The sequence below is a fragment of the Rhinatrema bivittatum genome, chromosome 11, assembly GCF_901001135.1.
Source record: "Rhinatrema bivittatum chromosome 11, aRhiBiv1.1, whole genome shotgun sequence".
In the NCBI taxonomy this organism is placed as follows: domain Eukaryota; kingdom Metazoa; phylum Chordata; class Amphibia; order Gymnophiona; family Rhinatrematidae; genus Rhinatrema; species Rhinatrema bivittatum.
In genome coordinates, this window is record NC_042625.1 from 65,231,777 (window position 1) to 65,258,468 (window position 26,692).

The 26,692-nt window shown below is 42.6% G+C and overlaps 1 protein-coding gene across 5 annotated transcripts in view; it reads left to right on the top strand.

Annotated features, from left to right (window-relative positions):
• Positions 1 to 26,692, top strand: part of OSBP2 (oxysterol binding protein 2) — a 299,091-nt gene that overhangs the window by 37,454 nt on the left and 234,945 nt on the right. For 2 of the 5 annotated variants that reach the window (XM_029619308.1, XM_029619311.1), the window contains one exon: positions 20,941 to 21,028. The exons of the other annotated variants lie outside the window; for them this stretch is intronic. In XM_029619308.1, the coding sequence (XP_029475168.1) occupies positions 20,941 to 21,028 (88 nt within the window). The remainder of the gene's footprint in view (positions 1 to 20,940; positions 21,029 to 26,692) is intronic. 5 annotated transcript variants of the gene reach the window in all.

Consider the following 26,692-nt stretch of genomic DNA (forward strand, 5'->3'; position numbering starts at 1 on the left):
AATCAATGGTGAATTCAAGGGCTGATGCATCGGGTTTTAGTATCTCAGACAGGAAAGATTTTTTTAAAAACTTTTTATTTGAGATTTCATCTCATAAGCAAAGCACAAAACTTTGTAGAGAAACTGTAAGGGATAGATTTTCAAAGCAGCGCACGCTACCCGGCACGCACACATGTATGCCCGATTTTATAACTTTTATAAAATCAGAGGTCGGCGCGCGCAAGGGGGTGCACAATTGTGCACCTTGCGTGCGCCGAGCTGCGCTGCCTTCCCCCATTCCCCCCCCAACCTATTCTTCCTTCCTTAACACCAGGCACCCCCTCTTTCTCTCCTAGGTAACCCTGCATATATCTGGAAAAATTCCAACTTTTGGATCATGAAATAAAGAATCCAAATTATGAAAATATGAGGACATCACTAGACCAATGTCAGCTTTAGTTACAAAAGAAACTACAAGAGTAGCTCGTTCAATAATTTCTAAGACTGACGTCTCCAAAAAAAATCAGTCAGATTAATGGAACTCCCACCACCAGGATCTGACTTAACAGGAGAACCAGATGAAGAAAAAAGAAAAGATATTTTATTAGCAGAAACTTCTCTGGGGAGATCGTTAAAACTTATTGGAAATATCTTTTCAAGATAACCATAGAAAGTTCTCCCATTATTTTAGGAAAGTTCAAAAACCTAAGATTTAACCTTCAAGAAGAATTTTCCAGGAACTCTGTGAAGCGAGACAAGGATCCATGCTCCTGAATCACTGAGGTTTGAACAGCTTGAATTTTTTCTTCTGCTTGTGATAGTGAACCTAATTGTGTCTCAATATCTTGCAAATGTGATTCATGGTTTGAAACCTGGCGTTCCAATTTACAACAGTATCCATCTTTGAAGTAGCAATAGCTAGAACTTTGGTAAAATACTCCAGGATTTTCCACACAGTATCTAGAGTTACTGCCGTGGTTTTTTTTTAGCTTGTTAGTCAACTCACCTGACACCAAACCAGTAGTGGAGCAGAAGGCAGCTAAAGAAGTAGAAGCATCTTCTTGATGAAATCCTGAAGAGGAATGAAAGGCCAAATCTCCACTTACATCTGCTGAAGGGTCAAGAGAGGTCATACAAACCGCATTGGTGTGATGCAGAGGCACAGCAACCTCTTCAGCCCCCTCCCACACGGACTCTGAAGACGCATCATTACCCAGCGCCAGTACTTGCATCACTGCGGTCGTCAAGCCTTTGCAACAGCGGTAGCTTCCTCAATGACACCAGCAACGGGGACTTCTCCAGTCGAATCAGACATGGCAGACATGAAAAACATGATGGATTGCTGATTGGGTAAGTGAGAGGACTCTGAGGGGAAAATCCTCACTTTACCCTTCCTCTTAAGAGCTATTGTTGAGGGAGAAAAAGGAGGTACAGGGACAGCGTCTTCCCATCTAACCTCAAGCAGCCAACTTGCTCCACCCCGATGGGAAAGATTTGATGAATGAGAGAGTAACACCTCCTTCCACTCCATCTAGTAACCCAAGAATTTGGACACTAGTTCAGGAATGTTTTTCAAGGTCTACCACTTTTTCCTGCATTGGTGATATCCGTTTCTGAGTTCTGCAAGAATGGAGCAGCACCTGTTTCCTAGCCCTCTAGGTCTAAAGCTCATCTCTCTAGCTCCTCCACTCTGGGGGATAGTTCATCAAGTTTATTATTAGCTTCTGACATAGCTTGTTTGAGGGATTAAAAATCTTTAGAAAAATCACCCCGGAGTGCCTGAATCTCTGCCAGAATCAGATTATTAGGTGGATTCACCTCTTTGATTTGCTGTGGCTTGGCTCCTGCCATGTGGTCAGAGCATGCTGAGGCCTGACCGCACAGTTCTATCGATTCCTTATAATAATCAGTAATCTGGGAAGTGTTTTCTGCACAAGTTTGAGTTTATCATGATCCCATCTTGCAGCAGGAAAGATAAACCTAACATTATTTTAATCTTGACAGTCTAACCACCAATTAAATGGCATTGTAGTAGAGGAAGAGATGGTGCTGTAGCAGAGAATGATTGACACCATAGCCACCCCCTACTGCCCTCCATTAGTTTTGTTTTGTTTTTTTTAATTTTCAGCTTCATTTCTTTTGATTTCTTGTTCGAGTGACCAAGACTGTTCTTTAGTAGGGTTAGGTTTGTTGTGAATTTGCAGAAATTTAATTAGTAATTGTTTACATTAAAGGGGGACCATATCTGTTTACTGGGTTCATACTGGTTTCTAATAAATGTGTTCCAGCCTCTACATTTTCCAGTTTTTAGCCATCCAGTTTAAACTGAATAAATTAGTTGGGCATTTTAGTAAATGATTAATAGTATTCAACATTTGGGGACATTTAGATAGCTCACCCTGGAAGTGGCAGCGAAGTACACTGTACTATGGCAGAGAGGTTGGGGAAGGTAATAGTTACTGGTCAACGTTGGAGAGAAAGTACAAACTTCTTTTTTTTGTCTTGCATGTCAAAAGATTCTTGCAGCTGTTTATTGGCCAGAATTTTACAGGTGGGAATGTGTCCTCTCTTAGCACAGGAGTGATCTAAAATAATGAAATGGCAAATCTGCATTTAAGTTGACACCATTTATTATACAGGTATATTGGTAGGGACCTCTGAAGACAAGGCAGCACATTGAAAGCCTCACTTTCAAACCTATCTGTGGCACAGCATTTGCTTGTGTAAATGTATATGCGGCGATCAATGCTAGTATTTATAAACTGGGCGGCAGAAGCTGCACTTGAATCACCAGTTCGTCAATACCTCCACCAGTTCGTCAATACCTCCACCAGTTCGTCAATACCTCCACCAGTTCGTCAATACCTCCACCAGTTCACCCAGTTTGTCTCCAGGTGACCTAAACCCTCTAGCATTTCACCCTGATTCCCATCATTTCTGCCATACCTTTCACCCCAAAACTGAGGACAATAGATGCCCGATCTCCTTTGTGCAAGTGAATTAGCAGGTGTAAAAGTGTATACATGTATATCTCTTATGAAATAGTTACTACCACACATACTTCTGAACCTTGCCCTGGAATTCCTCTAGGCTCCCCCCAGTAAAATACACATGTGAAACTGACAATATGGCCATACTGTAAACGTTTATAAAATAATATATGTGCATACATGCTATTTTTTACATGCAGAACCCCATTGAAAATTCATTCCTGAAATTATACATTTTAAAAACTTTAAAATACCTCCAGAAACTAATCCTAGGAATCATTGAAAAATGTAGAATATAAATTAGTAAATTAAATAAAATGATTAAAAGGCAGCTGGAAATAGTGCATTGATTGGGCAGATCATTTTATTATTTGCTTTAGAAGATGTATGCAAGTTTCAGGATGCCCATGCATCAAGCGATCTTGCCTGAAATCTCAACTTCCAGCATGTTCTTCTAAGATCTTACTACTCAGGCTTGTAGAACTTTTATACCCCCAGAACAGAGTAGTTTGTAAGCACCATCTAGGGTGTTTAATAAAATAGATGATGGTACACTTCCAAGGGGCCGATGCAATTATGTGCGCTGAAAGCGGGCGCTGACTTTTCAGTGCCCGCTTTTTTAACGCACTCATGGTGCCCGCGAGGGGGGGGGCGCGCCATGCAATATGGAAATTAGGGGTTCACACTAGGAAGGAGGGGCTAGGGTCGCTTGTGCGACCTTAGCGCCTCCTTCCTAATGCGACCCGCCACGGCTGCCGGTTATGAAGACAGAAGCCGGTAAACTCAGCAGCTGTTTTCATTACTGGCAGACAGGCCGGTTATGAAAACGGACACAGAGTTTACCGGCGTCTGTCTTCATGACTCAGCGGTCTGCAGAGTTATTTTATTTTACTTTTTTTACTTTAAAAAAAGTACAGAAAAGCAGTTTTTTCTGCTTTTCTGTACTTTTCAATGCGCTCAGATATTAACGCCTGCTCCAGGCAGGCGTTAATATCTGAGCAATAAATGTGCGTCTGAGATGCACATTTATCTTTTTGCATTCGGAGTGAATGAGTAATAGGCTCATTCACATGCATTTGCATGTGATGAGCGCTCTCTCATTCACGCCGCGTCCACGCGTTAAATAGGCACTAATCCCCCTATTGCATTAGGGGGTGGATTAGGACCTATTTAACCCGTGACCGACAGCGGCTTAAACAGTGCGCTCGGCTGTATTGCCTCGGCCCCAAGGTCAGTACAAAGCTATTGACCTTCCCTTATTATGCAATGGTGACACCTAGTGGCCAGCTGTAGGACCCATGATTGCAGGGTTCCAGAAGGAGTCCCTAATATATGGACCCTAGCTGTGGACTGTCACTGCAATGATTGGACTAAAGTTGGGAAGGGATATAAAATAGTGAAAAAATTCCCTGGTAGGAGGAAGCCTCAGGGTAACAAAACCCATCCCTGTTTCCAGGTGAGCCGGAAGTATTGAGGGGTAGGAGGAAACTACCAGCACAAAAAAAAAAATGTTTTAAAGCACATACAACTATACATGCATGTTTTTTTTCAGGAATTTGGCTAGCATATTACTTGTGAGTTGTCCTTTACTGCAGAAAGAAAACATTGGGTAATTGATGTCGTGAGCATTATTTAGCACATTTTCTATACAGGACACACGTGACGCGCAGTCTGCTGGAATGTTGTGTTCAGTACAGGAGAACTAAAGTCCTTTTGCTGGTCTCCTCTTATTCCATGATGTTTCTGAAAATGCTGCTGAGCCTGCAGCTAAGCCAGGGAGGGTACCAAGTACTATAAATGGGACACGGCTCACTAATTTTGCTGATATGAGAGAGATCCAACACAGCTATTTACCTCTGTCATCTGGAAAATAAATAGTGTCAGCAGATTTAAAAATTCAATTGCTATACATGGGGAGCATGGGCAATTCGCATTAGACAAGTTATCACAGAGCAAGTTCCTGTTCTAGCATTATTGTAAATCAGCCCCTAAACAGAGACAATAGTAATTCATGTTTGCTCTAAAGTTCTCTTATATTGCCTGTACTTGTACATGATGACCCTGATACACACAACTATGTGATTGGCTACCTCAAAAATGTGTGTGTTGAAACATTAACACCCTATACTATGCTAAATAGCAAATAGTGTTAAAAATTAATTCAAAACAAAATCATTATTGTTTTTGAGGGATGTATGCAAGGGACTGGCTGAAGGTGAACCAATCAGTATCATGTATTTGGATTTTCAGAAGGTGTTTGATAAAGTCCCTCATGAATTCCTCTAGAGGTGATTTTTGACTCTAGCTTGTCTTTTAAGCCACATAAGGTGAAATGTGGCACAGAGTGAACCCCCGGGCAGAGGTGAGGAAGGGAGTACCCGTGAGGTGGCTCCCTCCAACGTGGCAGGCTTCAGGCAGATGGTAGAGCGTCCAAGCTGAGGTTATGGCAGACAAGGGTGAAGTCAGTGTCTGATCCAAGGTCAGCAACTGAAAGAGACTAAGACCAGGGAGAGATGGACGAGGCAGGATGGGTCAGGAAGGCGGGCACGCCATAAGGGGATAATATTCAAAAGGAGTTGCGCGCGTAAATGTAACTATTGGACCAATTTTCAGAAGCCCACTTACTCGAGTAAAAAGCTTTTTTAAAACCAAGCCCTAAAGCAGGAACAAGGCAGGAGAGCTGGAACACACCAGGGCAGGAGCATTGCAGGAAAATGAAAAAAAAAAAACCTAGTGCTGCAGGCGTAAGCATGGCAGGAGAACTGTTGCCGAGGCATTGTATAGTAGTCCAGAGCTTCCTTTTGTGCTAGAGCTGAGATGATATAATCAGTCGGCACCCACAGGAAGTGATGGCTGCATGGCCTAAAAAAGGGCTTGAAGTGCAGGGGATTTCAGCCAGGCCCTAGGATACAGCATACTGCAGGAAGCTATGCCAGGAGTGTCTGGAGGTAAGGGGCGTTACATAAGGGCAGTGGTTCGCATTTTGTTTATAAGCTTCGCATGTTGCGTAAGCTTAAGCCTTATTTGAAATGTGATTATTTTTTTATACAGTTCTCCAGGCCCTAATTTTACAAGGCCTGCATTACTGTAAGGGAATTATCTGGGGCTTCCTGATTTTTATCGTACACGTGTAACAGGTTGGTTCAGAATTCGGCAGCTTGAGTATTAACTGGCTGCATACATTCTGATCCCATCATACTCGCACTGTCCTCCTTACATTGGTTGCCAATACAATGGCGCGTAACTTTTTAAGATCTTGACAATGGTTCATAGAACAACGAACAGTAAGGCTCCATTGTGCATTATTAAAAATCTACCAGCCTGAAAGAAATCAGAGATCAGTAGGGCAATGTTTTCTTGACATACCGAAAGTGCGCTCTGTTAGGCCAGTTGAATCTCATGAAAGGATGTTTGCAGATGCATGCCCTGTTTTCTGGAACAGCCCACCAGATATTCTCTAGAAGGAGATTTGCCTTAAAATCTTTATTAAAAAAAAAAGCCTTAAAATATATTTATTTTAAAGAGGCTTTTGGAGGTTTAAGGTAGTTTTGTTTAGTTTTGTCAAGCTATTATCTGTTCAACTGCTATTTGATGTGAGAATTAGTGAATTAATTTCTCCTAGGGCAAGCAGGATGGTAGTCCTGACACATGGGTGACATCATCGGATGGAGCCCAGCACGGAAAACTTATGTCGTAGTTTCTGGAACTTTGACTGAGCATGCCCTAATCCACGTGTCCAGGAGGGGTCTCTCTTCAGTCTTTTTTTTTTTTTCCACAGTAGAGTGAGCTTGTGGCTTTTCTTTTGAAATTGCCTTTGAAAACTTTTTTTTTTTTCACCATCCTGTTTGGGTTTTTGCATGAATTCATCGATCACGGTTCCCTCTAGTTTTCCCTAGTCAGGTTTTTCGGCAGCTCGGTAAGTCTTTTTTTCACTTCCATTCCCCCCTACCCCTGTGGTGGCAGTGCTTTGGTGCCCGCTGGCATCAACCACCCACTGTCACCATCTTGTTCCCCTTTCTTTAGTTCCTCATGGCCTCGTCCAGTTTCCGTCGGTGTCCCAGGACCATGTCCATCATGGACTCCCACAAGGTGTGTATCCTCTGCCTGGGGGCATCGCATGATGTCCGGAGTTGCCGCTTGTGCGCCCAGATGACTCGCAAGGCATCGACATCTACATTGGCGGCATTGGCACCGATGGACCTGGGAGCCACACTGATGGACACTGAGCTATCGGCATTAGCAGGGCTGTCGACGGATAGGGGCACGGGGACTGGCCCCTGTCGATCTCTTCTAAATCGTCATTGACCTCTGCTCTGGGAAAAGACTGGGCCGAGCACAGAGGGAAGCTAAGGAAGCATCGGCACTGGTCACCCTCGATGCATGGTGCCGGGCTCAGGAAGGTACCAGCTCATGCCGTGATGCCCCTGAAGTAACCCCCGTGGCGAGGAGTGCCCATCCTCAAATGATGCCGAGGGTTTGCCACAGTCTCCACTGGGCCTGATGCCAGTCGCCAATCTACCTTGGGGCTCCAAGGAAGATTTGGCCACCCCTCCTGCCTCCCAGTCGGTTTGGACATCGGCAACTTTAGAGGAGGAGCTGGAGTGCAGGGTCCAGGTGGCGGTCCAGTGGGCATTGCAGGGTATCGAACCGGTGGCACAGACGGTGCCGGCACTCGCCCTGCTGGTACCGCTGCTGGAATGGCTGAATGTGCTTATCTATGTTACCGACCCGGTTGGTGCTGGTTCCCAGGAGGCCATCAATGCCTGGCAGGGCCCAGAGGCTTCCCCTGACCGATACGGTGCTCATTGCCAGTTGTTCTGACGAGGAAACTCCATTGAAGCCAGCAGAGACACCAAGGTCTGCAGTCCCCCATCCAGCTTTACCGGTGCTGGAATTGGTGCTACCGATGCCCATGCCTCTGGATGAAGGCCAAGCACCCAGGGCCTCATCCCCTGTAGACTACAGCAAAAATGAGGCCCCTTATTCCCCTAGGGGATGACACTGCAGAATCCTCCAAGGACTTGGTGGGCCTACCTCTGGAACCATCTCCTCCAGATGAGTGAAGGAGGTCTCCTCCAGAGGACCTGACCTTTGCAGGTTTTGTACGGGCGATGGTGAAGGTCATCCCTTTTCAGTTAATGATGGAGGAGGATACCAGGCATAAGATGCTGGAAATCCTCCAGTTTGTGGAGGCCCCTAAAGAGATCATGGTGGTCTCTGTGCACGAGATCTTTAGGGAGTTGCTGTTGAGGATCTGGGAGCACCCCCTCATATAAACTCCCAATAACAGGAAGGCAGATGGGGTTAACCTCGTCCAACAGGCTACCGGATTTGAGAAACATCAGCTGTCACACCATTTGATAGTGGTCAAATCCGCTGTCAAAAAGGCCAATCGTTCTCAGACCCCATGCCTCGTCGCCCCCGGGCAAGGATCATAAAGCAATGGATGCTCTTGGGAGGAAAGTGTTCCAAGGGGCCATGTCCCTACCCAATATTTTCAAAATTGGACCTGTTGGGTTGAGCACTCCCCAAACCTCTCCAAAAGCATATCATAAAGAAATGTGATCTTCAGGGCAGCCTCCCCCCCCCCCCCCCACACCCAATTTTACTGATAATAGCAGTAAGACCCCCTCCTTTCCTTCTCCCACTCCTCCCACCTAGTACCTTCTTGAAATCCCATCCTTGTGCCAGGATTGCGGTGCTTGTAGTGCGATCTTGGCCACTTTGAATGTTGCTGTAACTGTTTCAAAGTAACCGGAAGGAAACTGAAGAAAAAATAGTTTTTCTTTGTGCTTGGTTCATGAACTCCATGATTAGGGTTCCTAGTGGAAAAAGATGAATAGTGAAGTGCCGTGGGGATCTGTCCTGGACTGGCATTTAACTTATTCATAACCATCCCTCTGAGATAGGTTTCCAAAATGATGGAGAATCTGCATTACAGGCTCTATGCTGAGACTTAAGGATCTAAACATGTATGTCTTAGAGGAGAGATAGGGAGATATAATAGAGACATTCAGATACCCTAAATGATAAAATAATTCATAAGAAGTTAACATTTTTAGTGTAATGGACATTTTAGAGTAAAGGGTCAAGATATAAGGCACCAAGAGGATAGACTCGGGCGCAATGTCTGAAAACATGTTTTTATGGAAAGGGTGGTGGATTTATGGAACATTTCCAAAGGGAGATGGTGGAGGCTAAAACAGTAACAGACTTTATGAAGGCATAGGATAAGCATTGACAAGTAAATTTTAAAAGGTGTGTGTATTGGCATGCGAGCAAAAATACGCTCAATTTTATATTGTGCGTGCAGGTACGTGTGCACCATTTAAAATATCCCTGCCGCATGTATGTATTGGAGCCTTACGCGTGTACTCCCAAGTGACTGGCAAGAGAGAGCACCTCTTTAAAGGGCCAATCTGACACTCTCTATAATATCCCACTGTAAGGGGGGCACTTTCAACTCAAGGTAGGTTTTTGTGGGGGGTGATGTTACATTGTTTTGCCTAGGGCACAAGGCTCTGTAGACCCTTGTAATACCACCCATCCCCCCCCCAAACCCCCCCCCACTCTGAGTTGAAAGTGCTCGTCTTACAGTGGGAGATATAGAGAATGTCAGATTGGTCCTTTTAAAAGACTCTCTCTCTCGCCTCATGAGGACCAGGAGTAAAGTTACCTGCGTAACTTGGCATGCATTGCCATGGTCAGCTGTGGTCATGCACATATGTCTTGGCCCTGCCCCGGAATGTCCATTCCCCGCCCCTTTTTTGCCTCCTTGTTCGTAACTATATGCACGTACTTCCCGGCTTCTTAAAATTTGCGTTGCTTGTGCACGGCCCACATACGCGTGGATGGGGCTGTTTTTGCACGAGCAGTGCTTTTAAAATCTGCCTGTGAGGATTCTTAGTCACAAAAAAGCAAAGAAATAGGGAAGCTTGACCTGGCAGGACAGGTTTTACATGAGTTACGTGAGTAACATGAAATCCTAGAAGTCCTAGGGCAAATGCAGGCAACGCTGCAGCCAGTTCTTTTTGGCAGGCTGCAATAATAAAATTTAACTGTAATGACAGAATTAACTAGCAGCTGGATCTGCTTGATGGGGTTGCAAGTACAATGTTAACTCTAAGTCTTGGCAGAAATGCTGGTGCTCATGAGGCTCTGTCAGTCTATGCGCTTCTCATGTCAACCAGGTTGGTGCAGCAGACTTGTAGTGCTGGAGGTACCATCTGAAGAGGCCACGGGAACCTGGGAATCTGGATGTTTGGGCTGCAGCCATGCTAATGTTTGTGGCTGTTAAGTTCTTGTAAAGATTTGTGGTTAAATATGGGAAGAGAGGGTTGCTGGGTATGAAATGAATAGGGGATGTGAAGGAGCATGCCAAAGAAACCCCTCAGAACAGTGTAAAGGACCGGTCCCGGTCCACTTTAAAAATCACAAGCAATAAGAGTCAACAGTATGAATGCTCTTAATGAAAATTACACAGTTCAAGCATTCATGAAGAATATTAATATTTCTTGTTATAATGACATCTCAAAGCATGATAGACCATCATAACACCCGGAGTGTTAGAGCAAATTATTAAGCTTCCAAACATCTATTGGGTCACACATAATCATCGGTCTGCTGTGAAATTATAGTCCAATTTTTTAAAATGTTATATTTTGCAAGAAAAAGCAAGCACTTCCCCTATAATTGAGTACTTGAATTTACGCCAGCTTCAAGGAAAAACCCAATCCGACATAACGTGATGTTTCAAGACAAGACGGGCTCTGCATCAGGGGTTCAAAAATGCCGTGATGTCCAACATTTAGCTGAATAAAAAAAAAAGAGAAAATTAGATTTAGAGGCATGGTTGAGGATAAATCATATCACAAATCATATATAAAGCTTACTGGCATCTATAGATTTTCGTTGAGGTGCAATAGCACAAAGAAAGCTCCGTGGCGCTGTTGTGAGAGAGCATTTTTAAAAGTGTGCATATCTAACATGTGACCATGTTGTCGTGGCCACGAAGGGAATGTATAATTTAGCTTGTCAGCTGTCATGGACATAGAAAATGACGGCAGAAAAGAACCAAATGGGTAACCCAGTCTGCCCAGCAAGCTTATGGTAGCATCTGCTGCGCCATACAAGTCACCCCCTTACTTAGTTTCCCAAACCGTCAAAGTCAGGGCTCTTGTTGGTTGCTGTCTGAGTCCAATTCCCCGTTACCTCTTGCCATTGAAGCAGAGAGCAATGTTGGAGTTGCATCTAAAGTATCAGGCTTATTGGTTAAGGTTAGTAACTGCCACACCAGCAAGCTACCCCCATGCACTCTTTTCTTCATTTCCATCCTATAGCCTTTAGGGATCCACAGTGTTTATTCCATGCCCCTTTGAAATCTTTCACCATTTTTGTCTTCACCACCTCCTCCAGAAGGACATTCTAGGCATCCACCACCCTCTCTGTGACGACGTTTCTGAGTTGTCCTCCCTGGAGTGTGTTCCTTCCTCTGCTGTCCCCGCCTCCCACCTCCCACCTCCCTTCCACTAATCCAGGACAATCTCAGGGTGACTGAAAATAAAAAAAAATTCCAAGGTATGGAAAGGGAAAAAGGTTTTATCCTTATTAGTTTTAATTATTGGGTGTTATTTGATGTCTGTTGTTTTTAAATATTTAATTGATTCTTGGGAAATGTTTAAAGTTTTTATCCTTATTATTTATTATATGCTGTTTGTCATCTGTTTTGAAATATTGTTTTTATTAATATGGTTCACTATTATGATGGATCTTGATTTTGTTTTATGGGGAATGGTGATGTTTCTGTTTTTGCATTATTGCACTGCATATGACTCTGGCTGGGAATTCTGGAAGGGGAGAAGGGGGGCTGGGAAGGTAGGAGAATGAAACTGCTATTCTGTTTTTCTGAGATGGGAAGTGAGAAGAATTTTATTTTCTCTGTATCATTTTTGGGAAATGTGCATCTGAATATTTCTTTTTTTTTTTTTTTTCACTTTGCAGGGAACATGCAATTGTTTTTATTTCTCTGGTGTTACACCGCAGGCAGAATCTAGCTTTTTGGGGGTTTCCAGTTCAGCTTTTGTCTCCATGTTTCACTTTCTAATTTGTGGTTAGTTATTCTGTATTTGGTGAGGGGCTACACAGTGTGTGGTAATGCAGGTCTGGGAAAAAACATTTGGAATGGTTCCCCTCCACTTTTTTTTTTTTTTTTTTGTTAAGTGGAAAAATTGTAAATTTTTGGAAGAATTTATAAATTGTACATCACGATTCTTGACTCTTGGTTTTATTCTTCATCAGGGAATGTTTTTCTTTGCTTGCAGTACCACGGAGGGCAGGGGCAATGTTGGCGGCCTGTCTGCAGGCAGGAAAGCTTTTACCCCATAAATCGCTCACAACAAGTCTGTCTGTTCGTGTCTTTTCTGGGGTTCGTATTTAGTGTGATTTTCTTGCCCCCCCCCCCCCCCCCCCAAGCCTTTTCTACAAAAGCTGGGGGGAAGGAGGGGGAGGTGCCAGAGGTCCTCTGTGTGCCTCTGCCTAGTGACCAATCAGTTATGGAGTTTGACTTTGAAGCAGTTTAAGGGGGGGAATTAATCACAACTGCAAAGCATAGTGGTAAAATTCCTTATCCCTTCTTTTTTTTTTTAATCTCCAAGTACATAGATGATTTTCTGGTAGTTTATGTATAGCTACTTTCTGACTTCTTAACTCGTAACTTCTCAGTTTACCTATTTTAAATAGTTTTGCACACAAGTCCTGTAGAGCCGACAGTAAAACTCAGAAGGTGCTCTCTTCTAATAATGCCAGCAAATAGATAATAAGCACAGCCTCCTCAGCTTTGTGGTATGTTTCTCTGCGCAGAGGTAGGTTCTGCTTTAAAAAAAAAAAAAAAAAAGTGCTTTAAAAACTGATCAGAACTGAAAATCCCAAAGTAGCTATAGACGGGCATTCTGAGGTTTTAATCAAGTGACTTTAATTACTAAGGCCACCGTAACGATTTCAGTAAGCCTAAATGGGAGAAATCCCCTCATTGAATTAGCAAAAGAAGTTCTTTTAAGGCTGCTGGTGATCGTGGTCCTGTGGCTGGGACCATACAGCTGTCCTCTGAACTATATATAGTCCAAGGGTATGATCAGCATTACTATATGCTGTGGCATTTAAGAGAAACCTATCTGACTTATGAGTACTTGCTCTTGATGCATAATAACTTTCACATTCTGCTTGATGAAAGGTCACTAGTATTTCTGGAATAGGAAAAGACAGGCTTTAAATTTATTGAGCAACTTTACAGAAGTGGGGGACTGAAGAAATTCCAAACAGTATCTACCGTAAGTGCTTGTTTTAGTGGAGGTAAACGGAGGTGTTACGTGCTGCCATGCAGAGGGAACCGCGTTTGATTCCGGACTGGGATTCCGTTCCCTGAGCAATCTGGGGATGTTGAGACTCACAGGGGGGGAAGGAAGCTTTGCTTATTGCTCAATAGTCATCTCTCAGCTTGGCTGCTAGGTGTCATGGTTGTGAGACCCCTGGTATGAGCTGTTGTACAGCTAATTCTTCACAAGTACACTCACAGTTAATATGTAGTGGTGACAGAGGTGTTCCAGTTGGGCATGGGGAAACTACTGAGATTTAATGTTATGCTTTACGTTTGCCTGTTATGACCATGGTCACCCCCCCCCCCCCACACACACACAATGTTTTAGCGCCAATTGTAGAGTTACACACTACATACCTGTTGCATGGTTATGTGTGTGGTTGCTGTTGCTTTGCTTGCCAATTGCACTATGATTTGCAGAACTCCTTTTACACAGTCCCGTTTTTGCTCTCTCAGTTCTCGTTTGCCACCTTTGCTCATATCATGCACAGTTCACATAGAGGTTGCCACACCAGCCCCCAGTTTTTTACACTCTGCTGTGTAGATGGTGGGACGGTACGCCTATCATCTTTCATCCATATGAAGGACAATACATTTTCAATGTAAACCTAGCTGTGATGTGCCCTATATCTGCCTACAAATGGAGGGGGCCAGTGTTTCCTAAACACAGTACAAACTTCTACAGTAACCAGACGTACACTTCCACTACGCTGTATACTTGATGACTCTTCAAATACATTGTCAGCTGTTGTGTGACAAGTAGGAAGGAGGAGTGAGTGATTAGTGAGTGGTACACAATGTTCACAGGTGCAGAGTACAGACGGTTTATGCTGGTGCAGTAGACCAAGAAGACTTCCATAGACTGTCATTCCTGTAGTGTCCTGCCTTTGGGATGTGAATGCTAGCTGTAAGCTCATCCTTGCCTTACACACATTATACAGACCCCCAAGCTATGCCAGTACAGGTGTGGGAGCCAGAGTGTTGAAGTCAACTTGGTCCCTAGCACCAACAGCGCCCCTCTAGGCCCTTTGGTGATTGCCCGTGGACATTGTAGAGCAGATGATATTCCCTCACTCCTCATCCCTACTTGTGACCCAGCAGCTGACAGTGTGTAGTACACATCGTATTAGGTTAACTGTATATCTGGTCACATACCCTTGCGCTACCTTACCAAAATAATTGGCCAGAAAATAAACTGTTGTCATGACTCCAAGTTCAACTTCACAGCACCCAAGCTGTACATGCACACTATATAATGTGTTGGCCATGAAGGTAGTGAGGAAGAAACATTCAGGTGCATCTAAGCAGAAGTAACCAAACAGATTGCTGTGTGAAGAAGGCAACAAGAGGCAATAGTGCAGGTCCCCAGTAACTAGCTGCTGCTTTATCTCTGCCTGTCCTCCTTACCTGAAAATCAAGTGCAGGTTTTTGGAAGAGCTTGTCCTCCTTACCAGCAGACACACAGCTTTCATTCAGGCCGATTCTGTAAAGTGCGCTCGGCCGAAAGTACTGTTTAACACGCCTTCAGATGCACGTTTTCGACTCACGTCCACTACCCCTTATATTGTAAGGGGTGTAGTGCATCGAAAACACACGGCCAAAACCCCCCCCCCCCCAGAGTCTAATAGTGCTCATCACATGCAAATGCATGTTGATGAGGATATTAGTTATTCATCCGGGATACTGAAAGTAAAATGTGCTGCCAATCCTCACATTTTATGCTCAGAACTTGACACCTGCCCGAGGCGTTAATTTTTGAGCAGCCCTAAAAAGTGTACAGAAAAGCAGAAAAAAAATAGCTTTTCTGTACACCCTCAGATTTAATATCCTAGCGATATTAAGTTGGAGGAATCAAAAATGTGAAAAAAAAAAAAAAAAGTTAAATTCATAAAAAAAACAAAAGTGCTGACCAGTCAGGTTAGGAGAATGGACGCTCAATTTTAACCTGCTTAGGGTATGTTAACTAGCTAACTATCCCCATAATTTTAGGAGATTGCCTTCAGTTTAGTCCTGGAGCAGTCTCTGTCAGAAGGAGCATGTGTTCTTGGCCCCTGTCACTTGCTGGTCTAAGGAGGCTTGTCTGAGCCCTGAAGAAGAAAAGACAGATTCGAGATAACAGCAGGACCTTCTTATGTGCAGCCTTCAAGGACACCGGAACTCATCTGTCGTCTTCAGGTGTTAATGGTTCTTCTCCTGCTTGCTGCCCTCTCTCCTGGTGCTTTTAACAGATAGGACATGCAAATATAAGAGCTCATACATAGTCAAAGAGGAACCTAACAAAAAAGGTGTCTCCTTCATTTCAGACTGCTGGCCCCCCTTTTCTATCAGGGGAGGGTCACTGCTCCTATTGTGTGGCAACTCCTGACCAGGATGCACGATCTTGTCCTGTAACCTCTTGACCAGCAAGGTGCCTTGCTGTGTCAGCATTCCTGTGTGAGCCGACATTTATGTATTTATTTATTTAACGTTTCTTTTATACCGATGACCGTTCGCACATCGCATCGGTTTACAGTGAACAAAAAACCATGTCTGATAAACTCACCCTTTTGGATAGGCTGTTCCCATCTTCAGGCAGATTTGGGCTATTTTTTTAGTCTGGGACCTGGGATGCTTAGCTCATAGTTTGAAAAGAGATGCTTAATCCCTTAAGTTAAACAGGCAGATCAGATAACTTAGGCACATATTGTTATTCCTAACCTCTAAAGAGGAAAGACTACTCATAGGAGAATCATTCCATCCCCTTTATCATTTTGGTCACCCTTTTCTGTACCTTTTCTAATTCTGCTATATCTTTTTTGAGATGCAATGACCAGAACTGCACGACAATATTCAAGGCGCAGTCGAATCATGGAGCAATACAGTGGTATTATGATATTCTCTGTTTCAATCTCCATTCCTTTGCCTAATAAATCCTATCATTCTATTTGCTTTCTTGGTCGCTGCCATACTGGGCAGAGGTTTTCAACATATCCACGATGATGCCTAGATCTTTTTCCTGGGTGGTGACTGCCAGTGTAGAATCTTGCATTGCATAGCTATAATTTGGGTTCCTCTTTCCTACGTGCATCACTTTGTACTTGGATGTGCCATTTGAATGCCCAGTCTCGCAAGATCCTCTTGCAGTTTCTCTGAGACCTCTTGTGATTTAACAACTTTGAATAATTTTGTATCAGCAGCAAATTTGACCATCTTACTTGTTCCCATCTCTAGGTCATTTACAAATATGTTAAAGTCCCAGCACAGATCCCTGGGGCACTCCTTTAGTCACCTTTCTCTAGTGAGAAAATTGACCATTTAGCCCTACTCTCTGTTTTCTATCTTTTAACCAGTTCCAATTCACATTAGAACATTGCCTCCTATCCCATGACTTTTTAATTTCCTCAAGAGTCTCTCATGAGATACTTTGTCAAATTATTTCTGAAAGTCCAGATACACTATATCAACTAGCTCATCTTTTATGCATATGTTTATTCATACCTTAAAAAAAAATGTAGCAGATTAGTGAGGCAAGACTTCTCTTGGCTACATTCATGTTGGGCTTGTCCTATTAAACTATGTTTAACTATACAGTATGTTCAGCAATTTTGTTCTTTATAATAGTTTAATTCATGTTTGCTGGCACTGTCAGGCTTACTGGTCCGTAGTTTCTTGGATCACTTCTGGAACTGGGGTTACGTTGGCTACCTGCCAATCTTCGGGTACCATAGCTGATTTTAATGATAGATTACAGATTAAAAATAATAGGTCTGCAATTTCATTTTTCAATTCTTTCAGTACTCAGGAATGTATTCCGTCCAGTTCAGGTGATTTGCTACTTTTTAGTTTGTCAATTTTCCCTATTACGTCTTTCAGTTTTACTGAGATTTGTTTAATTTCCTCTGAATCATCACCTTTAAATATTACTTCTGCATGGCTATCTGCCTTACATCCTCCTCAGTAAAAACTGAAGCAAAGAAATCATTTAATCTCTCTGTTATGACCTTGTCCTCTTAGTCCACCTTTTACCCCACAAGCATCCAATGGTCCAACTGACTCCCTCACAGGTTTTTTACTTTGAATGTATCTGAAAATATTTTTATTATGAAGTTTTGCTTCTTCAGCAAATTTCTTTTCAAATTCTGACTTAGCCTTCCTTATTAATACTTTGCATCTAATTGCCATTGCTTATGCTGTTTCCTGTTTTCTTCATTTGGATCCCTTTTCCATTTTTTGAAAGATGTTCTTTTTTCTATAATAGTCTCTCTCACCTCACCTTTAAATCATGCTGGCAAATGTTTAGCCTTCCTTCCATTTTTTTTTAATGTGTGGAATACATCTGGTCTGGGCTTTCAAGATGGTATTCTTGAATAGCGTTTATGCCTGATGTAAAGTCTTTACCTTTGCATTTGCTCCTTTCAGGTTTTTTTTCCTAACCATTTTCATCATTTTCTCATAATTTCCCTTTTGAAAATTACATGCTATCGCAGTAGATTTCCTTAATGTCTTCTCTCCAGTTATCAAGTCAAATTTGATCATAATATGATCACTATTACCAAATGGCCCCCAACATTATTACATCTCTCACCAAATCATGTGTTCCACTAAGGATTAAATCTAAAATAACTTCCCCTCTTGTTGGTTCTTGTACCAGCTGCTCCATAAAGCAATCATTTATTTCATCTAAAAACTTTACTTCCTTGTTATGTCCTGATGTGACATTTATCCGGTCAATGCCAGAGTAGTTGAAATCCCCATTGTTACGGTGTTTCTAATTTTGTTAGCTTCCCTAATTTCTGTTAGCATTTCATTTTCCATCTCTATTTTATTCCTCGTCTCATATGGAATTTCAATCCATAAGAATGTCGCACTATATTTTGGTTCTTGCAGAACATTTATCCAGTTTGACTCTATGCCCTCTTTAACATATAGCACCACATCTCCCCTAATTTGAACCATCATATCATTATGATATAATTTGTATCTTGGTATCACATCATGTCTCTGAGCTGCCAATTATATCTACTTTTTCATTCGGTGCTATATATTCTGAGGTCAATATTCAAAGCGTGTTCAGTGCTATTTAGCCAGATATGTGTAACTTAAGCGGCTAAGCAGTGGCTGATGACTAGGTGCCTACATTCAGAACCTCCACTTAGCCACATAAGTCACCCTCCTTCGACAAAACTTTGTGGCTTAGTGGCTCTAAGCCTGAGTGTATATAACATGCGTCTCTGATTAAAATGTGGGAATAAGGTTAGGAATTATTTCCTTTTTCCTATTCCAGTTATGATGGCATTTTCACATTCACATTTCATATTCAAGAATTGTTGATCAGGAATTAGGTGCAACAGCCACTTTGAATTGGTATCTATTATTTATTACATCTTTGTTCATACATTTCTAACTCTAATCTTCATTTTTATACTTCTGGCATTTGCATACAGACAATTCAAAGTTTCTTTTTAAATAATATTTACAGCCTGCCTAGCAGTTGAAATGAATAGCTTGGAATGGCTTATCTGTGTCTGCTTTTTATATAAATGAATGTGGGCTACCTCTGCCTCCATCACATCTATCGAGATATTCTAGCTTCTCTGTTATACCAGTATCCTTTGAAGATACTTCACTCCAAACTATATACGCTTGAGTGAATGTCTACATTTTCCCATGATCTTGTTTAAAAGCTGCTCTCTCTCCTTTTTTAAAAGTGAGTAGCTGCAGCCAGGTTCCACCTTAAGGCTCTCCCCAACCACTGTGTAAAATCTTATGTAGGTGATGCATGAGGTCTGCCACCAGGCAGACAAGTTAGCGAGCAATTTTTATGCCCACCAGCCACCCAGTTATCTACATTCCTAATGACTGAATCGCCAACTATAATGGCTGTCCTAATCTTTCCCTCCTGGGCTCATGCCCCTGGAGACACATTCATGATGCATGAGGATACTGCGGCACCATGGTCATACCTCCCATCCTCAGAGTGCTGAAATTTTGCTGAGCGCTGTAGGATATAGACACCATAGGTGGCCCCCAGGAACCTCACCACCATATTGAGAATGCACATGTGTGCATCACACACAACTTGTACATTGAGAGAGTGGAAGTGTTTGTGGTTGCGGTAGGACTCTTTCCCCCTCACAGGGTGAAATAGGAGCCACGTGTGCAGTCTGTGGCACCCAAAACATTAGAGAACTGTGCGACAGTAGGGAAGTCTATCTTCAAGACCTGCAGGTCATTACTCTGAGAGAAATCAAATGTGGTATGTAAGTAAATAAATGTGGTCATAAACATGGCAGCGCAAGACTCTGAGCACCTGGTGCAAAGACCAAGAAAAACTTGTGTAGTAGTTTGGAAAGAGTCAGAAGCCATGAAATGCAGTGAGCTTAGCAGTTCTACAAGGCCTGGTATGACCTGGGAACTGGCCGTGACAGGATCCAGGGCAGCTTTGAGCTTCTCATATAATGCCATGATGGTCTGTGAGTTCAAACGGTATCTGATCCTCTCTTCCTCAGGAAGACCAAGCAATGTGGTACCGGCATGAAAGATTGGCTGCTGCTGGGGCCTGTGTCGCTTTCTGCGTGGTGAGAGAACCCAGCCCCCCTGCGGGCTTCACCTGCCCTAGTTCCCCCATCCGCCTCCTGCTGAGGCTCTGGCATGGATGGCATATCTCCCTCCTTGCCCTCTCGCCAGTGCTGGTTTGCTGCCTGAAGCCACCATTGTGCGAAAAGCAGACCGTGTTGGCAAAACATTTTGCCAGCTAGGAAGGCATTTTTATAGGCCTAGAACTTAATAGGTGAGTCTGGAGGGTGTGGATATACAAAAAAAAAAAAAAATCTCGAAAAAAGTTAATTTCGTGTGATATCTTATGTATTTACCCAAATAACTTCAGAGTTGTTTTTCCACTAAATTTGTGATATTTCCATGTTGCCGTGCAATATGTTACTGCAAGAAGCTGAAGAGCTCCCTCATCTGTTAGCCCTTTTGGCATAAAAATTAGTATAAATAGTTTTATTGCACGGTGTGATATTTTACTGTTGAATCAGGTTTTTAATGCGCGATAAGGATATTTACTGCACCATAAGGCACTAGTGCGGCTTAGTGAATGAGCCCTTAAGATTGTACCTGAGGCAGTGGAGGGTAAAGTGACTTGCCCAAGGTCACAAGGAGTGTTGGTGGGAGAAGTAGGATTCGAACACTGGAATCTCTGGTTCTCAGCCTGCTGTACTCGCCATCAGATGGCAGCTTCCCTCCAGGTCAGATATGGACAGCCCTGCCCTAGAGAAAGTATAAAGGTTTCTGTTAAGAGCATTTTGTGAAGGAAGTGGACTGACGTTTTCCTCTTCTGTTGATATGCAGAAGAGTAGATAAATCTTTTTGGAGGAAGTAAAAAAAATATATATTTTGGGGAGAGGGCAGGGCGGGAGGGAACAGGGAAACAAAGTAAGAGGAAGTCACTCCTTAACAGAGTGTTGATACCTCCGAGTTAGGGGTTTGACTAACAAAGTTTATTAGCGACTTAAAACACAAATAATCTTGTCCAGTCCTACCACCTTGAGATTTTGGTCCAGTCCTGGATGTCTTTGTAACTTAACAGTTATTTGGGGTTTTTTGTTTTTCTTACAGGATCAAGAGAGGGATTTGCAGTGCTACAGTGCATGAATTCCAGATGTGAATCAGTCTCCAGACAAACGGCAGGAAAGTGTTTTATTAGGTACTTCAGAGGTCCCATACATTTTTGTACAGAGCAAAGAAATAGGGTATCAGAAATGATATATGGATACATAAGGCCTTGATAAGTATTATTCATTTTGTAAATGTGCCTGATTCACTAATGAAGGGAAGAATGGGAATTGTACTAACATGGTATAACAAGTTGTTTCCTTTCATGCTTGAATAATCACCCCCGTAGTGGCTTTCTGATTGTTGTCCCACTGCATTATGGCATATGTAGTTCTTGGTTTTTTTTCTGTTAAATCAGGAAAATAAGGATCAGATTTTAGTCTGTTAGGAATTAGATAAAAGGGATGTGCTGTCATTTGAAACAGCATAATTGGTTTGATAATAGTGGGCTATTTCATAAAATTGTCATTTGAAACAATGTAGGAAATGCCGTTGACATTTCTATGTTGTTCCTTGTCATTTTGAAATGAAATGAAAAAGACAAATTAAATTTTGTTTTGTTTGGCTTTTTAAGAGTGCAATTTGTAAATAGCATGCCCTAAATGCATCATGAGGTTTGAAAACATTGGAGATGTTTATGCAATATTGCCAATTACTTATCAAGAGATTTTGATTAAATGTTATTATCTAATAAAGGTTTAAATGCAAAAAAGTTTGTTTTGTTTTTAGTATGCACCATCCACAAATAGCATACACTAAAATCATTTACTGTGCCCATAGCATCCACTAAAAATAAAAATGAGACAAAATAAAGACACACAATTAAATAAAAAGGACATTAAATGGAAAAAATTAAAACCTTTTTGTATTCACACTTCTGTTAGATAACAAGATATAATCAGAATCTCTTGTTGATATGGAATTGGTATATTGCTGGTCAGTCTCCAACGTATTTGTCAAATACTAAGGAAAACTACTGCAGCAGCATTTAACTATGCAAAGGTAAACTATGATAAAATTAAGAAATTCTTTAGAAAAAAACTAAAAGGAGCAATTTACAAGGTTAAAAACTTTCAGGAGGCATGGACACTGTTTAAAATTACCATCCTTGACGCCCAGAAAAAATGTATTTGATTTAAAAAAAAAAAAAAAAAAAAAAGTTGAAGGAAAATCAAATTTCTAACAGAATGTTTTAATAATAAATAGTGAAATGAAAGAAGCAATTAAAACCAAAAGGGTATTATATAGAAAGGAGACTCAAATGAGGAAAATAAGGAAGAGCATAAACAATGGCAAGTTAGATGTAAAAAAAAAAATAAAATAAGCAGGTTTATTTTATTCGTTTTTATATACCATCATTCGGTTTAGCCATCACAATGGTTAAGAGAGAATTTGAAAAAAAGCTTGCCCTAGAGGTAAAAAGAAGTAATAAAAGCTTTAGCAAGTACATTGAAAGCACAAAGCCTGGGAGGGAATCTGAGCTGCTGGATGACCAAGAGTTGAAAGGAGTGGTCAGGGATAAATTTAGGATTTTTCCACTCCTAAGCACTGATTGTGCTATGCTCTCCCTACCCCCTGAGGGGAAAGGACTAAGTCCTAGGGCTTTCAAAAAGGGGTGGGGCCAGAGACCTCTGGCACAGTGGCCATTTGCCGCTGTGCCGGGGGATCGGGTGCCGACAGACTGCCGGCAGGCGCAGAAGGTAAAATAAAATTTGGGGGGGGGGGGGGGGGGGGGTTAGGATAGGGCGGGGGGGATAAGTTAGTGGAAGGGGTGGGAAGGTTAGATTAGGGGGCAGAGAAGTTCCCTCTCAGGCTGCTCCGAAATTGGAGCGGCCTGGGAAGGAACAGGTGAAGACTGCAGGCGTCGATGCGCGCAGGGTGCACCCCCATGCGTGTGCGGACCCCCAATTTTATAACATGAGCCGGTTGATATTTGGGTTTTCAGAAGGCATTTGACAAAATCCCTCATGAGAGACTCCTCAGGAAATTGGGAAGTCATGGGATCAGAGGCAATGTCCTAACGTGGATTAGTAACTGGATAAAAGACAGGAAACATGTCAGTTTTCCAAATGGAGAAAGGTCATTCATGGAGTGCCCCAGGAGTCTGTATTGGGACTGTGTTATTTAGCATATTCATAAATGATCTGGAGAAAGGAGTGACGCGTGAGGTGACCAGATTTGCAGATGACACCAAATTGTTTCGAGTTTTTTTTTAAACAGTGGCTGATTGTGAGTACTTGCAAAAGGACCTTGTGAGACTAGGAGACCGAGCATCTATCTATTTATTTATTGATTGAAAACATTTATATCCTGTGCCCTCCAAAGTTTGGGGTGGTTACAAATAATACACAATTAAAATAGAAACAAAAACAGAGAAAAATGTAAAATTCCAAATGAAGAGCAGAGTAGGTTTAAGACATGAAAATAAAAGTGAAGAGGTTCAAGAGGTCTGTAAATATTAGGATGTTAGTTATTATTCAGAATACTTAGATTCAAATTCTAGGAGTTAAAGGCCTGCAGGAAAAGGTGGGGGTTTTAGGGCCTTTTTAAGGTCTTTCAGATCTGTGTAGATCAAATTGCTGGAGGGAGTGAATTCCAGGTATTTGGGCTAGTAATAATAATAATAAAAATAAAAGACCCTATCATGAGTAAGCAACACATCTAATGGCATCTTTAAGATGTTTTTTAAAGAACTCTAATACAAGGTCCATGGTGGTTTTTTTATATATATTTTTTTTTTTTTTTTTTTTTTAACCAAGACTTCCCCACTAGGGGGCAGCTGAGACCAACTTGATGGTACAAATATACTTTTTGGAAAATGACCAGTTCCATTCCCAGACACAGGTCACTTTTTATGGGTGGATCAAGAGTTCATTATCCCTCAGGCTCAGCCTGTTCTTTTCTTAGGTAAACCAAGACGCCACTGCTCTCAGAACTCTGAAAGTACACTTAAATTGTACTTTATTGTATCTTTATTTTTATTCTATTTTATCTAATTTTACATTAATAATTTATTTTATATCCAATTAGTTTAGATTGATTTTTTATTATATGCTGTAATTTATTATATTTAATCTTTCCTGTATTTAGGCTTTTATTTTTTTTTTATTTGTACTATTTATGTAAACTGTTGTGATAGCTTTTTGAATGACTGTATATAAAACTTGTAAATAAATACATTGTATCTAAGGTAACCTCCACTCTCTCTTTTGCTCTATAAAGGATATGAATACTTGTACAGCCATTTGGATATTCATGGTTTGTACAGTTTTTAACCACTCATCTCAGAATGTGCTCTTTCTCTGAGGACAAGCAAGATGTCAGTCCTCACACATGGATGACATCATCTGATGGAGCCTGGCATGGAAAACTTATATCAAAGCTTCTAGAACTTTTACTGAGCCTCTCTGAGCATGTTTGAGCATGCATTATACCACACGGCCATGCAGGGTCCCCTTGGTCTTTCTTTTTCCATGGAGCCTGGTATTTTGTGGTGGAGTGAGTCTCATTTTTTCCCCTTGATTTCATAGCGTTTTTCGCTTCAAAATACAGTCAGGATTACGTGGGTCAATGCATCATTGCTCCTCAAGCCTTTGCTCAGCTCCCTTCAGGTGCTTATCTGTGCCCTACTGATGCCATTGTAGCCCCCACCTACCGGTCCAGTGGTTGTCCCCAGTTTCTCAAGGGGTAAGCTCCCCCGAGGACAGGGGCAGCTTTGGGGTCCAGGCCTATCTGCCAGACACTCCGGTTCCCATACAGTCAGCGAGGACCAAGCGTCTCAGGATCCATCCCCTGTCTGACAAGTGAGGAGGACCCTCTTGATCACTGGTGGGGAGGCTCCTCAGAGGCTTTGGAAGATGAGGCATCAGATGGCCACCCTTCCATTCCTTCTCCTTCAGCCAGCAGAAGGACGTCTCCATCAGAAGACCTCTCCTTCACAAGTTATGCCCAGCTGATGGCGGAGGTCATCCTATTTATTTTGCAAACAGAAGAGGATACCTGCACAAGATGCTGGATATTCTCCAGTATGTGGAGCCTCATAAGTAGATTGTGGCAGACCCAGTGGATGAGATTCTTATGGAGATCCTGAGGAGGATGTAGGAAAGCCCCCTCTCGGTGGCTCTTTTTAACAAGAAGGCAGATGCAGCCTACCTCATCCAGAAGGCTTCAGGATCTGACAAGCGTCAGCTGTCGCACCATTCAGTTGTGGTCAGATCCACTCTTAGGAAGGCCAAAGGTCTTCGGATCCACTCCTTGATTCTCCCAGGGAGGAATCTGAGGGCCATGGATACTCTTGGGAGGAAACAATGCTCATTGCCCACATAGCGGCCTACCAGCTCTTCATGGACCAATACATATGGGACATTCTGAAGCAGATGCAAGAGGTTGCCTAGCAGCTACCTCAGCAGCAGCAAGACACCCTCCAGTCACTGGTGCATAAGGATCTGAAATGTAAAAAGCATGGGGTCCACTTGACCTATGATGTTTTCAAGGGGGCATATAGAGTCTCTGCAGCAGGGATCAGCATCTACAGTCTCGCCTGGCGGTAGGCCTCAGATATCCATCAAGAGGTGCAGGAAAGGCTTTCTGACATGCTGTGCACAGGAGAGATTCTCTTTGGAGAATAGTGAAGGACGCAGTGTGTCATTCACCATAATTTGCAGAGGGTACAAATTAAATATATTGAGTATCCCACCAAAATGCCTTCCATTTTAAGGACCAGTAGCACATCAGGAGGTACTTCTGTCTATGTTCTCCTCCCTCTTAATGGCCAGAGCAGCTGAGCCAGTTCCACCAGGGCAGAGAGGATGGGGATTCCACTCCTGGTATTTCCTGATTCCAGAGAAAACTTGGGAACTCCATCCCATTCTAGACCTAAGGGCCTTGAACAAATTTCTAAAAAGAGAAAAGTTCAAGATGGGTTCCCTGGGCACCTTGATCCCTCTTCTGAAAAAAGGAGATTGGCCATGCTGTCTCATTCTAAAAGATGCATACACTCATATCAAGATCTTCCTCAGAAACTGGAACTATTTCTGATTCATGGTGGGAAAACGGCACTTCTGATGCCGCATTCTGCCGTATGGGCTAGCGTCTGCCCTGTAAGTCTTTACAAAAGTTTGGGCCATGGTGGTGGCGCACCTTCGCAGACCTGGAGTACATGTTTTCCCCTGGCTGATCAAGAGCACCTCAGGGGCTGAGGAGTCCATGTGCTCGACCATCCAGGTGATAGTCACTAGGGTTCATTATCAATTACCCCAAGTCCCATCTCAACCCGTCACCTCAGTTGGAGTTCATTAGAGACCTGCTAGACATGGCTCAGACCAAGGCCTTCCTGCCAAGGCAACAGGCCATTACCTTGATGACCATCGAGGCGGAGATTCAAGGGAGCCAGCAGGTATCTGCATGGCACATGTTGAGCCATATGGCTGCAACCATACATGTTACTCCCTTGGCACATGTGAACATATGGAGAGCCCAATGAACTCTAAGGTCCCAGTGGTTTCAGATCAATCAGGATCTGAAAGACTGCATCCATGTCACTTTGCCCCTCTGGAACTCTTTGTCCTGGTGGCAAGAAAATCATGCATCCATGTGCGCGTGCCAGGTAGCCCATGCACTTTTTAAAAATCTACTCCTAACTGCATTAAGCTAAGGTTTCACCCATGACATACTGGTAACATGACTGTAGGATCCATTACACACATACAAGTAATGTTGCTCAAATAAATTTGTTAATATAAAAAAGGGGCGGGCT